General features: G+C 46.8%; 8 protein-coding genes; 5 read left to right on the top strand and 3 right to left on the bottom strand.

Moving 5' to 3' along the window:
• Positions 1–368: 368 nt before the first annotated feature.
• Positions 369–1,130, bottom strand: FFUJ_00021 (related to NonF protein, involved in nonactin biosynthesis; the record flags this gene model as incomplete). XM_023573759.1 has 2 exons in its annotated part: positions 369–751; positions 806–1,130. 2 exons carry the CDS (start codon positions 1,128–1,130, stop codon positions 369–371), a joined length of 708 nt encoding a protein of 235 aa, XP_023425425.1.
• A 454-nt stretch (positions 1,131–1,584) lies between these two features.
• On the top strand, positions 1,585–1,902 carry FFUJ_00022 (uncharacterized protein; the record flags this gene model as incomplete). The annotated part of the gene is made up of 1 exon (XM_023573758.1): positions 1,585–1,902. The coding sequence occupies one exon, from the start codon at positions 1,585–1,587 to the stop codon at positions 1,900–1,902; it is 318 nt and encodes a 105-aa protein (XP_023425424.1).
• A 503-nt stretch (positions 1,903–2,405) lies between these two features.
• Positions 2,406–2,552, bottom strand: FFUJ_00023 (uncharacterized protein; the record flags this gene model as incomplete). The annotated part of the gene is made up of 1 exon (XM_023573757.1): positions 2,406–2,552. The coding sequence occupies one exon, from the start codon at positions 2,550–2,552 to the stop codon at positions 2,406–2,408; it is 147 nt and encodes a 48-aa protein (XP_023425423.1).
• A 1,320-nt stretch (positions 2,553–3,872) lies between these two features.
• On the top strand, positions 3,873–4,235 carry FFUJ_00024 (uncharacterized protein; the record flags this gene model as incomplete). Its single annotated transcript, XM_023573756.1, has 1 exon — positions 3,873–4,235. One exon carries the CDS (start codon positions 3,873–3,875, stop codon positions 4,233–4,235), a length of 363 nt encoding a protein of 120 aa, XP_023425422.1.
• Positions 4,236–4,601: 366 nt separating this feature from the next.
• Positions 4,602–5,743, top strand: FFUJ_00025 (related to aldehyde reductase II; the record flags this gene model as incomplete). XM_023573755.1 has 3 exons in its annotated part: positions 4,602–4,851; positions 4,908–5,378; positions 5,436–5,743. The coding sequence occupies 3 exons, from the start codon at positions 4,602–4,604 to the stop codon at positions 5,741–5,743; spliced, it is 1,029 nt and encodes a 342-aa protein (XP_023425421.1).
• A 690-nt stretch (positions 5,744–6,433) lies between these two features.
• Positions 6,434–7,147, top strand: FFUJ_00026 (uncharacterized protein; the record flags this gene model as incomplete). XM_023573754.1 has 2 exons in its annotated part: positions 6,434–6,993; positions 7,042–7,147. The coding sequence occupies 2 exons, from the start codon at positions 6,434–6,436 to the stop codon at positions 7,145–7,147; spliced, it is 666 nt and encodes a 221-aa protein (XP_023425420.1).
• A 135-nt stretch (positions 7,148–7,282) lies between these two features.
• Positions 7,283–9,012, bottom strand: FFUJ_00027 (probable benzoate 4-monooxygenase cytochrome P450; the record flags this gene model as incomplete). XM_023573753.1 has 5 exons in its annotated part: positions 7,283–7,436; positions 7,485–7,645; positions 7,697–8,352; positions 8,412–8,871; positions 8,944–9,012. The coding sequence occupies 5 exons, from the start codon at positions 9,010–9,012 to the stop codon at positions 7,283–7,285; spliced, it is 1,500 nt and encodes a 499-aa protein (XP_023425419.1).
• Positions 9,013–9,754: 742 nt separating this feature from the next.
• FFUJ_00028 (related to alcohol dehydrogenase) lies at positions 9,755–10,929 on the top strand (the record flags this gene model as incomplete). XM_023573752.1 has 2 exons in its annotated part: positions 9,755–9,846; positions 9,906–10,929. The coding sequence occupies 2 exons, from the start codon at positions 9,755–9,757 to the stop codon at positions 10,927–10,929; spliced, it is 1,116 nt and encodes a 371-aa protein (XP_023425418.1).
• Positions 10,930–11,487: the final 558 nt, after the last annotated feature.

Below are 11,487 nucleotides of genomic sequence, written 5' to 3'. Positions count from 1 at the left end.
GTCTCTGGTCGAGATTATCCCATATTTCTGGAGTGTGCGTGTCAAGACAAGGTTATCGCCCAATGGTAACCGCTAGAGGCTTAGCCTGTGGAGCGCAAGCAATACTCTTGGCGTACTCCGGATGGCTAGCCACAAGAGGTTAATGAGATCGGCACAGGCCAAACTCAATCTTCTCACCTCTAAATGTGCTTAGCAGTGTCCAAGACACGACAGGGTTGTTTGCTCGAGAGGAAATGGTTGAGGATTTCGACTCGTATAACATTCATGAATATTTTACCTTCACCGCTATTGCAGATTGGTTCGTTCAAGTGGCAAGTATAATTTCTGAATTGTGATCTGACCCGCAAGCTATTTAATATCGCGACGGCTTAAACCTTCTGCATAGCCTGCAACAACACGTTGCCAATGACCCCAGCGCTCGGAGGATTCTGTCCCGTAATCAAGTTCTCGCTCTTACCGCTAGTGACCACCTTGACGCCAAAGAGCTGATCTGCCTTCTCATACTGCCCGCCGTGTTCCTTCAGCTTGTCTTCGAGCAGGAACGGCATTGCATCAGTAAACTTGTAAGCGTCCTCTTCGGCATTGGAGAATCCCGTGACTGTCTGTCCCTGAACCATGTAGCTTCCGTCCGACAGCTTGACATTGACCAGGGCTGCTGGCCCGTGGCAAACAGCGGAGACCAACTTGTTTGATTCGTAAAATTCACGAATTAGGGCGTGAGACGTGGGGTCTACGGAGAGATCGAACATGGCTAGCACAAACTGTAAGTAAATCAAGGTTCGGTAGTTGGAATGGATTTGCGTACGTCCATGACCTCCGACGAAAAATATTCCGACGTACTCGGAAGACTTGCCAAGGAAGCTTTCGAGCTTCTGGGTATTCTTCCAGATATGCTCTTTCTCCTTCAAAAATCTCTGGCAAGCTTCATCATTCTTAGAGTCCTCAATGGAGTACGGGTCAACAGGAGCTTCCCCTCCCTTAGGAGAAGCCACAACGAGATCGACGTGGCCATTCAAGTCGTTGTACGGGTGGACCAGCTCAGGAAGATACCACCCTGTTTTCATGTTGGACCGCGTGGGAAGGACATCTTGCGATGTAAGGACAACCAAAAGCTTCTGTCCTGTTGACATGGCGAGGGATGAAAACAGAAAAGTAACTGCTCAGGACGTTTGCTGCTATGAGATTGCTAGTTAAGATGGAATCCCCAGAGGCCGAGGACGCTCTCATATATGTGTTGCTAGCTCAAAATACTTTTGCCGTGTGAAGTAGTACGTTTTGGAGGGCTAGTAAGCTGTGCCAACTGACAATCCAACGCCACTTATCTCGCTAGTTGCTTGAGCCGTGATTTGTAAGACTGTCTGATCAAAGTGGACCACATCAAACTTTAAGTCTGATGATGACAAGTATACCCGATAACACCGTCGGTGAGACATGCTAGGCCGCCGCCAGCCCTAATTGCTCTGGCATAAAGATCTACTGGCCTGCCATCAGTGTTCTGCCTGATCTGTGTCACCATTAACTCTACTCATGTAAAAGACACTAAGACTTTCTTCACTCCAAGCCACATTCAAAATCACCTTCACCATGACCTTCACTGTTACCGTCCTCTTTCCCAATGAGCCGGATGCCAAATACGATTTTGAATACTATGTATCAAAGCACATGCCTCTTATCCAAGAACGATGGGGTAAATATGGTGTAAAAGGCTGGTCGGCTACACAATTCACAAATGGCCTAGACGGTTCACCCGGCCCCTACGCGTTTGGATCCATTGTCAAATGGGAGGATCAAAGCCAGGTCAAGATTGCTTTCGCAGGGCCTGAGGTCGCAGAGATAATGGGGGACGTGGTCAATTTTAGCAACAAGGAGGCAGTTTTCCTTCAGGGCAAAGTCATGGTCTGAGTCACGCCCAAAGTAATGGCTCTATATAGCGTACAGCCAGACCTTGGAAGAGACACCTCTGTACCAAAGACATTTCAACATTAAAACAAACCCTAGTGATGGCCTAGATCCTTCAAGATAAACAGTCTGGCTTTGCTTATAGCATTTTACCATCAGCGCCGATTAATTCAGTACGTGCCGAACATCTGAGAAATAGTAATACTGTATAGATCAGCGAGAAATGTAGCATCCCTCATGTAGGCTTTATCCTAGCTTCTTAACTAGATGCAGGACCTGTTCACCATTCCATAAAGCACTCAGAGACGGATATCCCCCCCCCCCAGGCTATTCTTCACCCTCCTCCTTACAAGGCACGCATTCTGGAGCGCACCAACAATCCAAGTAGATATCATCGGCATTTTCCGATCCGATAGGGCATCGGGTCTCGTTGAGAATAATAAGACCCCTTCCGTTGCATCGAGCCTGACAGTGGTGGGCTATACTGTAGGTATGGGTATCGCAATCTACAGCGTAGAAGATTTGCTCTGCTCGACATTGCCTTTGATATCTTTGTTCGGGGTAACAGGCAAACCGGCCACTATGCTGCCTGGGGTACTTCCCAGAATAGCAAGTATGAGGATTATATTCCGAGAGTCGCGAATTCCGTACATGCTGAAGAAATTGGTACTAGCAATATGTTAATCAGCCGAGCCCCTGAGCTCAGGGGATCTTACCAAGGACTTTTGTATAGATTTGTACGTTTATGAGATAATTATGTTTAAATTTGACGGCTACTGCCTCTCTTATAAACATCCTTTGAGTCGGCTCTCTGCCAAGAGAATAAGAACTGTTATTGTTCTTTGGCCGCAAAGAGGGACGAGACTGTGACTTGATGGTTGCCTTACATGTCGATAGATCTGAGGCGAAGCTCGTAAGAGAGCAGCTGACTGTTGTTTGTTGTTGGTTGTTGGTTGACGGCGAACAGAACCCAATATCTAGCCGTAAAGCCGGTTGAGGATGTGCCTTCCGGGAAGTCTTATAGGTTGAAGTTACATGCCGACCGATCCGGGGTAAAGCTCGTAAGAGAACAGCTTGTGTAAAAGCGGGAGGTCGGACATCACCTGTTGTTGGTTGTTGCTTGCTAGGAATTGTCCGAGCAGCAAGTTGTGTTGGAAATTCCTAGTCGGATCGCCCTGGCCAGGTATCTTAGCGCGGTTTCCCTTAATTGAAGCAACCCCGAAAGACAAATTGGCTTACTATTCGCTGTCTTACACTAAGTACTCCAAAATCTCTTAACCCTCACTCTTAGACTTCTTTCAGCGCAATCAGCTAGTTATTCTAAATTAGTATAATAGCAGAACTGTATTTTAAAATATATTATAAGAGGCAAGTATGGCCTACGTCTTACCCCTCTTACCTTATCTTTCGGCAAACCTTGCCGGTATGCATAAGACTAACAACCAACAAAAGTATATATCAGTCATCAAAGTTTATTTCGTCGTTATCTTAATGCATAGTGGCATGTTTATGGTCAACGCGAAGAAGGCAGAAGTTCCTCAGCTTGGAGAAATGATAAGTTCTGTTAGTTGTTGGCACTTGGCATTCCTCGCTCTAATTCCAACCTAACCACCAACAGATGCATCTTGCAACCATGCTCCTTAGGACTCCGGAAGCAGCAGTGTGATTTTTCGGGTGCTAAAATTACCGTATAAGGGCGGCATAAATAGGCTAGTAGATGCACACGCTGCCTTGAAAGATAATTGTGATAAGAGACATTTGTGCACCGCCGACGTCCGTGGAACGAGGTCATGCACTGCCGTATTAGGAATAAGGATAATCTCTTTGCGGCATTAATGCTATTGGCTGCTCCTAAGCTTATCATTATGCTATCAATTTACAAATAAATACTAAACTATTCTCCTATTACTATTATTCTAGAGTAAAACCCTCACATCAGTTTATCAATTACCTTATCGAAAGGTCCGAGCAATATGGCAGACCAAAATAGAGTCATTTATACCGTGGACCCCTCTACCAGTCCGGCTTCATGGCCACCTGGACAAGCCCCAGAATTTGGCATGATGATCTACAGAGTCGAGGTTATCTACATCAATCTGCAGGGGGACTCAGACTTTCGAACACTTCGAACCGGAACCAACGAGCATATACACCATGCAGTGATACAGGTCACTAAGCATATAGCGAGAGGCCTGTACCGGATTGTTAGCATGAATGTTAGCGAATATCAATGTATAGTAGTTATGGAAACTGGGAAATCAACCGCCGATCTTAGGGCCAACGGGTTCCCCTGGGATAGGGATAATCAACACCTGCCAAACGTTGTTCTGCAATAGGCAGGTCAGCCGAGAAAGCCGCTCTACCAGACAACAGAGATGACGACTCGGAGATTGAGTGGACAGATTAATGCGCCCTTATGGCGGCTTATAATACAATCTTGGCGGTTCCACCACTGTCAGGACATGCGCGCAACGCTAGCCTCATCTGTAACCATGCTTAGAAGTTAACTCTTGTCTTTTCCTCATACGTTATAAGATATCGCGATTATAAATCTAAGCTGCGTAATACTAAGCAATGCGAGATTTATAATATTTTTATATATCGTCTTATTAGGGCGTATAGATACTAGTTAATTACGTAGCAATTCTTAATATTACGGCAATTTATCCCCTTTTTTCTACATCCTTATTCAAGCTGCCAAGATGCGCATCTCTGAACCTGCAATTCCGTTTGGCTCTACCGTTATAGTCATCGGTGCTAATGGCTACATGGGGGTTGAGACTTGTGAGAAACTCCTCCAGGCAGGCTTCTCTGTCCGAGGAACTGTGAGAGACGTCGAAAAGAATCGACAATGGATGCATAAGCTATTTGATGCCAAGTGGCCAGGCATGTTTGAGCTGGTTCACGTGGCCGACTTTGAAGCTGAAGGGGCATTTGACGCGGCCTTCAAAGGTGAGAGGGCGCCGTTCTGTTCTATTTCGCGGGCGGAGCTGACTATGGGGTCACAGGCGCCGAGGGCGTTATCTATGTTTCAACACCGATCATACTGAATGCAGATCCTGCAAGGGTGGTAGATCCAGTGGTCAAAGGTACTATCAACAGTCTCGAAGCTGCAGCTCGCGCTGGAGTGAAGCGCTACGTCCTCAGTTCAAGCTCCAAGGCAGTTGAGTCTACTAATTACAACCACCCACACCATATTACGTCAAGCATGTTCAACTACGACGCCATCAGGAAGGCGTGCTCTGAGCCGAATGTCGATGGTCTCGACAGATTTGTCGACGTCTATAGTGCCAGTCGGGCTTTGGCGGAATTGGCCTTCTGGTCGTGGGTTGGCACCAACCAGCCTCCCTTTGTCGCAAACTGTGTCGTACCTGATGGACAGTTTGGAAGGGCTTTGGATCCAGAAAACACTAGTTCTACATTCCGCATGTTGAAAGCGGCGGCTGAAGGAGAATGGGACAAGGTATTTGGTCAAGTCGGTAAGCACTCTACCTTCACACATCATTGCCAGTGGTTAAGATTGACGCATCTCACAGCATACTACACTGACGTCCAGGATGCAGCACGTCTGTTGGTTGCGGCGGTAGCTCTTCCTTCTATTGTGAATGAGCGAATATTTTCGTACTGTCACAATTCAACATGGAATGAGCTACGGTACAAGATTCGACTTACCTCGCTAAAGGGAGAGAGGTTGGTGAAGGGCAAAGACCAGGCAGTAGAAGGGAGGGATCTCTCTAATGCAGGTGCGCTTATAAAACGAGCTGAGGATATCTTGCGAAAGATTGGTCAGCAGGGCTTTGCGAGCGAGGAGGATATCTTGCGTGACTTCTTGGATTCCCTCTGAGAGTCACATATCCTTTTAAATGCCAGTCATTACCGATATAGATCGAACCCTATCAACTATGTAGTGAAAATAAAAACAAATCAGAGCAGCGATTCATAGTCATCTACTCTTTGCAGCGACAATTTCTTCTGCACAAGTCCTGTATATAGGCAACATATTAGTGAACCTAGGAGCGATTCTGAATAGACTATTGATTGAGAGATCGGCAATCCGGGACTAACTCAACCCTAATAATATCCGGTTTTGAAGTGCCGAATTGGGAAAATCGTCACTGGTTACACAGTATGTCGTAAGCCAAGCCCCTCGGCACTGGCCCGGAGCATTTCTTCCCGATACAGTGGACTTCAAACCACGGCACATCCAATCGGAATAGATATTAAAACAAGGTAGTTCCCGCGTCTTGGCTCATTGAGATGAGCACAAGAAATAAATTTAGTGATTGAGATGTCATTGTGAGGCTGAAACTCTGATCCATGACGACGGTGACGGACTGGCCATGTCAGGGCTAGGAATGTGATGCCTTGACTCGTGTGACATTATGACGTCTCGCATAAATTACGAAAATTATAACTAAGTAGCAATCGACAGGCAAAAGATTCCATTTCATCTATTTCCGGGTCTCAACACATATCCTTGTTAACTAAGGAGCCCGTTCCAAGACTATTGCTTCAACACATTCACCGCATCACGATGGCTCATTACAATAATCGCGCTGCTCCCACCGACTACGGCACCACTTACGACCGCGGTCACGAAACAGGTTTATTGACTCGCTGGGTCCCAGACAGACTCAAACATTCCCGCCTTTATCGTTGGTTCCTTCGCCTTACACGCGTTGTGCAATTCCTCTCTGCCGTAATATCCCTTGGTCTATTCTCAGCCCGTCTTCGCAAGGTCTACAATCTCGTCAATGCCATCAAGACACGTCGTGGCGTCAACAGTTCCTATGGCGCTGTTGAAGGCATCCTGGCAGCCGCTGTTCTGTACACGCTCATCGCTATGCTGATCTCGCTGCTGCTCAAGGGTGGTGGTCCGAGATGGCTTCGCTGGCTTTGGGTCCTGTTCGACGTTGCTTTCGTCGGAGCTTTCATAGCCGTCTCTGTTCTTACCCGCCCCAATGGTGGCATGGCTGGTCCTCGTCATTGCTACAGGACTGAAGGTTTCTCAAGTACCTTTGGAATCAATGCGGACTCGTCAGATGATAGTTGTAACCTGCCATGGGGTACATTCATCCTCGCCATCATCAGCACGTAGGTGTTATAAATAAACCTTCACTGTTCAATAGCTGACTCCTACAGTATCCTCCATGCTATCACTGCGGCATTCCACGAAGTCCGTGACCGGTACAAGGAACACCGCGTCAAGGAAGCTCATGTTGACAGAGACAGAACAGCCGCTTACTAGAGCCATATCTTTCACATAGGTGCATACTTAAGATGGCTTTGTTGTTGTAGATTAGTAGAAATGAGTTTATAATTAGTGCCCCGGGGGGGTAACCGAAAGCTTGAACTATTGTTAATAAATTACGTTCCAGGCATCCTAATTGAAGCGCCTCTTGTGAATCTCAACTTCGCATTCCACGGCTTTGTTGAAGAAGCCTTCTCTAACCACTGTGGGCTCAAGGTTTATTCTCCTGACATCGAATAGCTTGAAGACAACCGCTACTGCCTTCAAGATCTCCATCCAGGCAAAGCTTCCAGCTATTAGTATGCAAAACGTTGGTGGGTCATGTGTGACTAACTTTCTTCCGATGCATGACCTTGGCCCAGTGGAAAATGGGTAAAAGTACTCCATGAGCTTATCTGCACCTGGCTGAAGCCATCGCTCTGGTCTGAATGTCTTGGGTGATTCAAAGATCCGTGGATCCATCATAATGCCCAAGGTTGGGACGCTAACTAGTGTCTGGCCCTATGATCAGCGAAATCCACGGTCTGTTCACATTTGTTAACTTACGTCTGCTGGTATGAATTGTCCGGCTATGGTCTTTCCACCTTGTGGTGTGACTCGTTCCAACCCAGTGGCACTGGTTGGTCGGAAGCGCATGACTTCCCTCAAAGTTGCAATTAGTAACGACAACTCATTCAACTCCTTCTCACTTGGCACCCAGTCATCGGAAGGCTCTCCTGGGAAAATCATATCGATCTCGTGCTGAATCCGGTTCTGTAAATCGGCATCCCGAGATACAAAGTCGATAAAATTAGTCATTGTGCTGCTTGTTGTATCGCTCCCGCCAACGATGAAGCTTATCGACTCGGCGATGATTTCATCCTCTGGAATGGACAGTTTTGTTTCTGGATCTTTTGCGTTGAAAAGGAAGCTTAGTAAGTCTTTCCGGCTATTGTCAGCTGAGAGTTTTCGCTTCTCGAATGCTTCCTTTCCAATCTTAGCAAGGCCTGCTGATGCCTGGAATCCATTTTTCCAGAATGAGTCGAGCGGGTTATACCTCATCACAGATCTCAGGAATGGCGAAAGCGATCCAAGCGCGTTCATAAACTCGCCGCGAGTATCAATAATTTCGATGAGCCCATATTCGTCTTCACCTTTCTTAACAAAACCAAAGGGCTCACCAAAAGCAAAGCTAGCAATAACATCAAAAGCCAGGTAATTCGCTTTTTTGGGAAACGGTTTTAGTAGAGAATTATCTGATTGCCGATTCGAGCAAACTCACTCCAGACAGAAAAGTCGACCCTTGGGTTTGATCCATTGGAAATCTTAAGTAGTTGGCGTTTCCATCCAAATATTTCAGTATCCATATAAGGCTCAAAGTCCGACAATGCTCGAGCGGAAAATGCGGGATTGATATACTTTCTTTTCCGCGTATGCTCTGACACATTTCTCGTGTTGAAGACTACCGGCGTCACCTGGTGGAACGCATCGTAGAAAGGACCCTTGATAAATCCAGTCTTATGGCCATAGATCTGTTGAATTGCGTCGGGGCTATTGATGGACACATGATTGGGCGCAATTTGAACAAAGTCGCCGTGCTTCTGGTGCAACTTCAGAACTTCCTTGGAACGCTGGACCTTTCGGCATTGTGATGCAAGCCAGAAAGAGGATAGCTTCGCCGTGATAGGTCCAGGGAAACGGCGAATTGGAGAGACTAAGTAGCGCACGATCTGGACCAGAACCTAGAAACGCAAATACATCAGTCACCATTGAGCCCAGTGACTCGCAGATGCGCGAAGGAGATCAGAACTTACGAGTATCAGTATCCCAGAAATCAATCCTTGACCACTCAAGGGCCTATACGCTGATTTTACAATAGACATAACGATTTATCTCGTGTCGTGGGGGAAAGATTTGGGAAACATGCACATGGGTTATAGGTACAGCGAGGAATGTCAAACTGAGCAGGGCTGTGATCTTTCAATTCAAAGGGGGAGTTCAGGGAAAACCTAGTTTCGTCAACCTTGTTATTAAATACAACAATGGCTGTTCTTGTCGGGATTGGTGCCGACTTTACCCCGTAGTTGTATTCGGGCTATAACATCTGACCCCGTAATTGGCCAGTCTCTAGCAATCGGCAGCTTCGGGCATGCAGTATGATGCAATGAAACTCTCCCTACCTGTCTCACTCCAGGACGGCATTGTCATTCGCTTATAGCAGAATCTGAAGAGTCTATTTCTGGCCTCGCCTTCTATGGGTTTTAACTCTATGAACCGCCGAAAGAGCATGGGCTTAAAGACTGGCGGCGCTCTAGACATAGTTTTTAAACGTTCTAGAAATAATAAGATTTATTTCTCTAGCGTAAAGCGTGACAACACCGCAGGACTCGAACACAATGTTTTTTTAACGACATTTTAAGATGATATATAGCTCCTCTGATCCAGCATAAGGTTTTGATTGGCTCCCTGGCCGGACCGTGCCCACCTAGCATCATCCGATAAGCTCAATGGATACGGTCCGGCAAATGTGACGCCTCAAGTCTTAAGGATCACTGATAACCGATCTGGCGCTTTTATAAGACACTGAAAAACGGTCCCCAAAGAACAATTGTCATTTTGATGACCATGTTGAAGGCCTCCAAAGAATCAAGAGTAGCTTTGCAGCGCGTGCTGCATCTCGGTCAGGCTTCAGGAAGGCCTGGGGAAATCTACTACCCGTAAGTTCCATCCCATTTTCTGAGAGTGATTCAATTACCAACACCGATTTCACTGGCAGTCTCCAGCTCAGAAGGGCTGACAAGCCTGTCCCTGCAGAACATGAGGTCCTCGTCCAGCTCAAAGCAGCTGCGTTGAACCATCGCGATCTCTTTGTTAGACAACATCAGTACCCTGCCATATCCCTCGACCATCCCATGTTATCGGATGGTTATGGAGTGATTACTGAAGTTGGGCAGGGTGTTTCTGATAGCCCCTTACTCGGAGCAAACGTCCTCCTGACTCCGATGCGAGGCTGGATTTCCGACCCAAGTGGCCCAGAGGACCCTAAAAAATGGTCCATCACTGGATCCACCCGTCTCTATGACGTTGGCACAGCGCAAGACTTTATTTGCGTTCACAAGGATGAGGTTGTTCCGGCCCCGAAACACCTATCCCCTACAGAGGGCGCGGCTCTACCACTGGTAGGACTTACAGCATGGCGTGCACTCGTCACCAAAGCTGCTGTCCAGCCAGGCCAGAATATTCTGGTTACAGGTATCGGAGGCGGCGTTGCTCTCTCAGCCTTGCAGTTTGGCGTGGCTATGGGTGCTAATGTCTTCGTTACATCAGGGAGTCAAGAAAAGCTCGAGAGAGCTAGAGACTTGGGTGCGCAAGGTGGCGCGATCTACAAGGTGGAGAAGTGGGAGGCAGATATTCGCCGTCAGCTTCCGTCATCGAGGCCTTTCATCGATGCTGTCATTGACGGCGCTGGCGGTGATATCGTTACCAAAGCTGTAAAGCTTCTCAAGCCTGGTGGCGTCATTGTTCAATATGGTATGACCGTCTCGCCGAAGATGAGTTGGACTATGCCAGCTGTTCTGCTGAATGTGGAATTGAAGGGAACTACGATGGGGTCTAGGCAGGAGTTTCGAGACATGATCGCCTTCGTCGACAGTAAAGGAATCCGACCAGTGATCAGTAGAGTAGTGCAAGGTCTGAGCAGCCTTGCAGATATTGACGGGATGTTTGATGATATGAAAGCTGGACGACAGATGGGCAAGCTTGTTATTACAATAGACGATCCAAGTAGCCCTAAGATGTAGAGCTAATAAGTAAGTGCCATCGTGTAGACTGTTAAGCCTCCACGGTCAATAGACATCTGTTGGCGCCTTCACTACTCTTTCAAACTCCGTGATACTTGCACTCAGTTAAATGATGCTTAAAGTTGCAATGGCATAATCTTGCAATTAGTTTTTTTTTTTTTTTTTTTAAATTAATTTTTTTTTTTAATTTCATTAGTGTAATACAAGCACTCATTTCCATCAATAGGTAGTACACATAAAAGTAATACAGGCATACCTTATATAAGCTCGTAAGGGGATTTATTTCAGCTGTACTCTTGAACGTAATGTGGGCTCTCTCGGGACTGACACTGAGTGACGTTGTTCGGAAGAGCGGGATAGCGTGGCCATTAGTTCAACTTAGTGGTCACAAATCGGAATCATACCATTTGGTGTCAAACGGGAAGCCCAAGTCTAGAACCAACTGATAACTCGGTAAATTGGCAATTCCGACTGAGTCGTCACTCTTTGTGGCATCGCGGAACTTCTAACGGTGATTTCAGTCGAGGCTCCTGGCGCTAAAGTGTCTCGATTAAAAAT

Source organism: Fusarium fujikuroi, chromosome FFUJ_chr01, assembly GCF_900079805.1.
Source record: "Fusarium fujikuroi IMI 58289 draft genome, chromosome FFUJ_chr01".
NCBI classification, from domain to species: domain Eukaryota; kingdom Fungi; phylum Ascomycota; class Sordariomycetes; order Hypocreales; family Nectriaceae; genus Fusarium; species Fusarium fujikuroi.
Note: the sequence above shows the minus strand (reverse complement) of the source record. Positions and strands in the feature narration are given on the sequence as shown.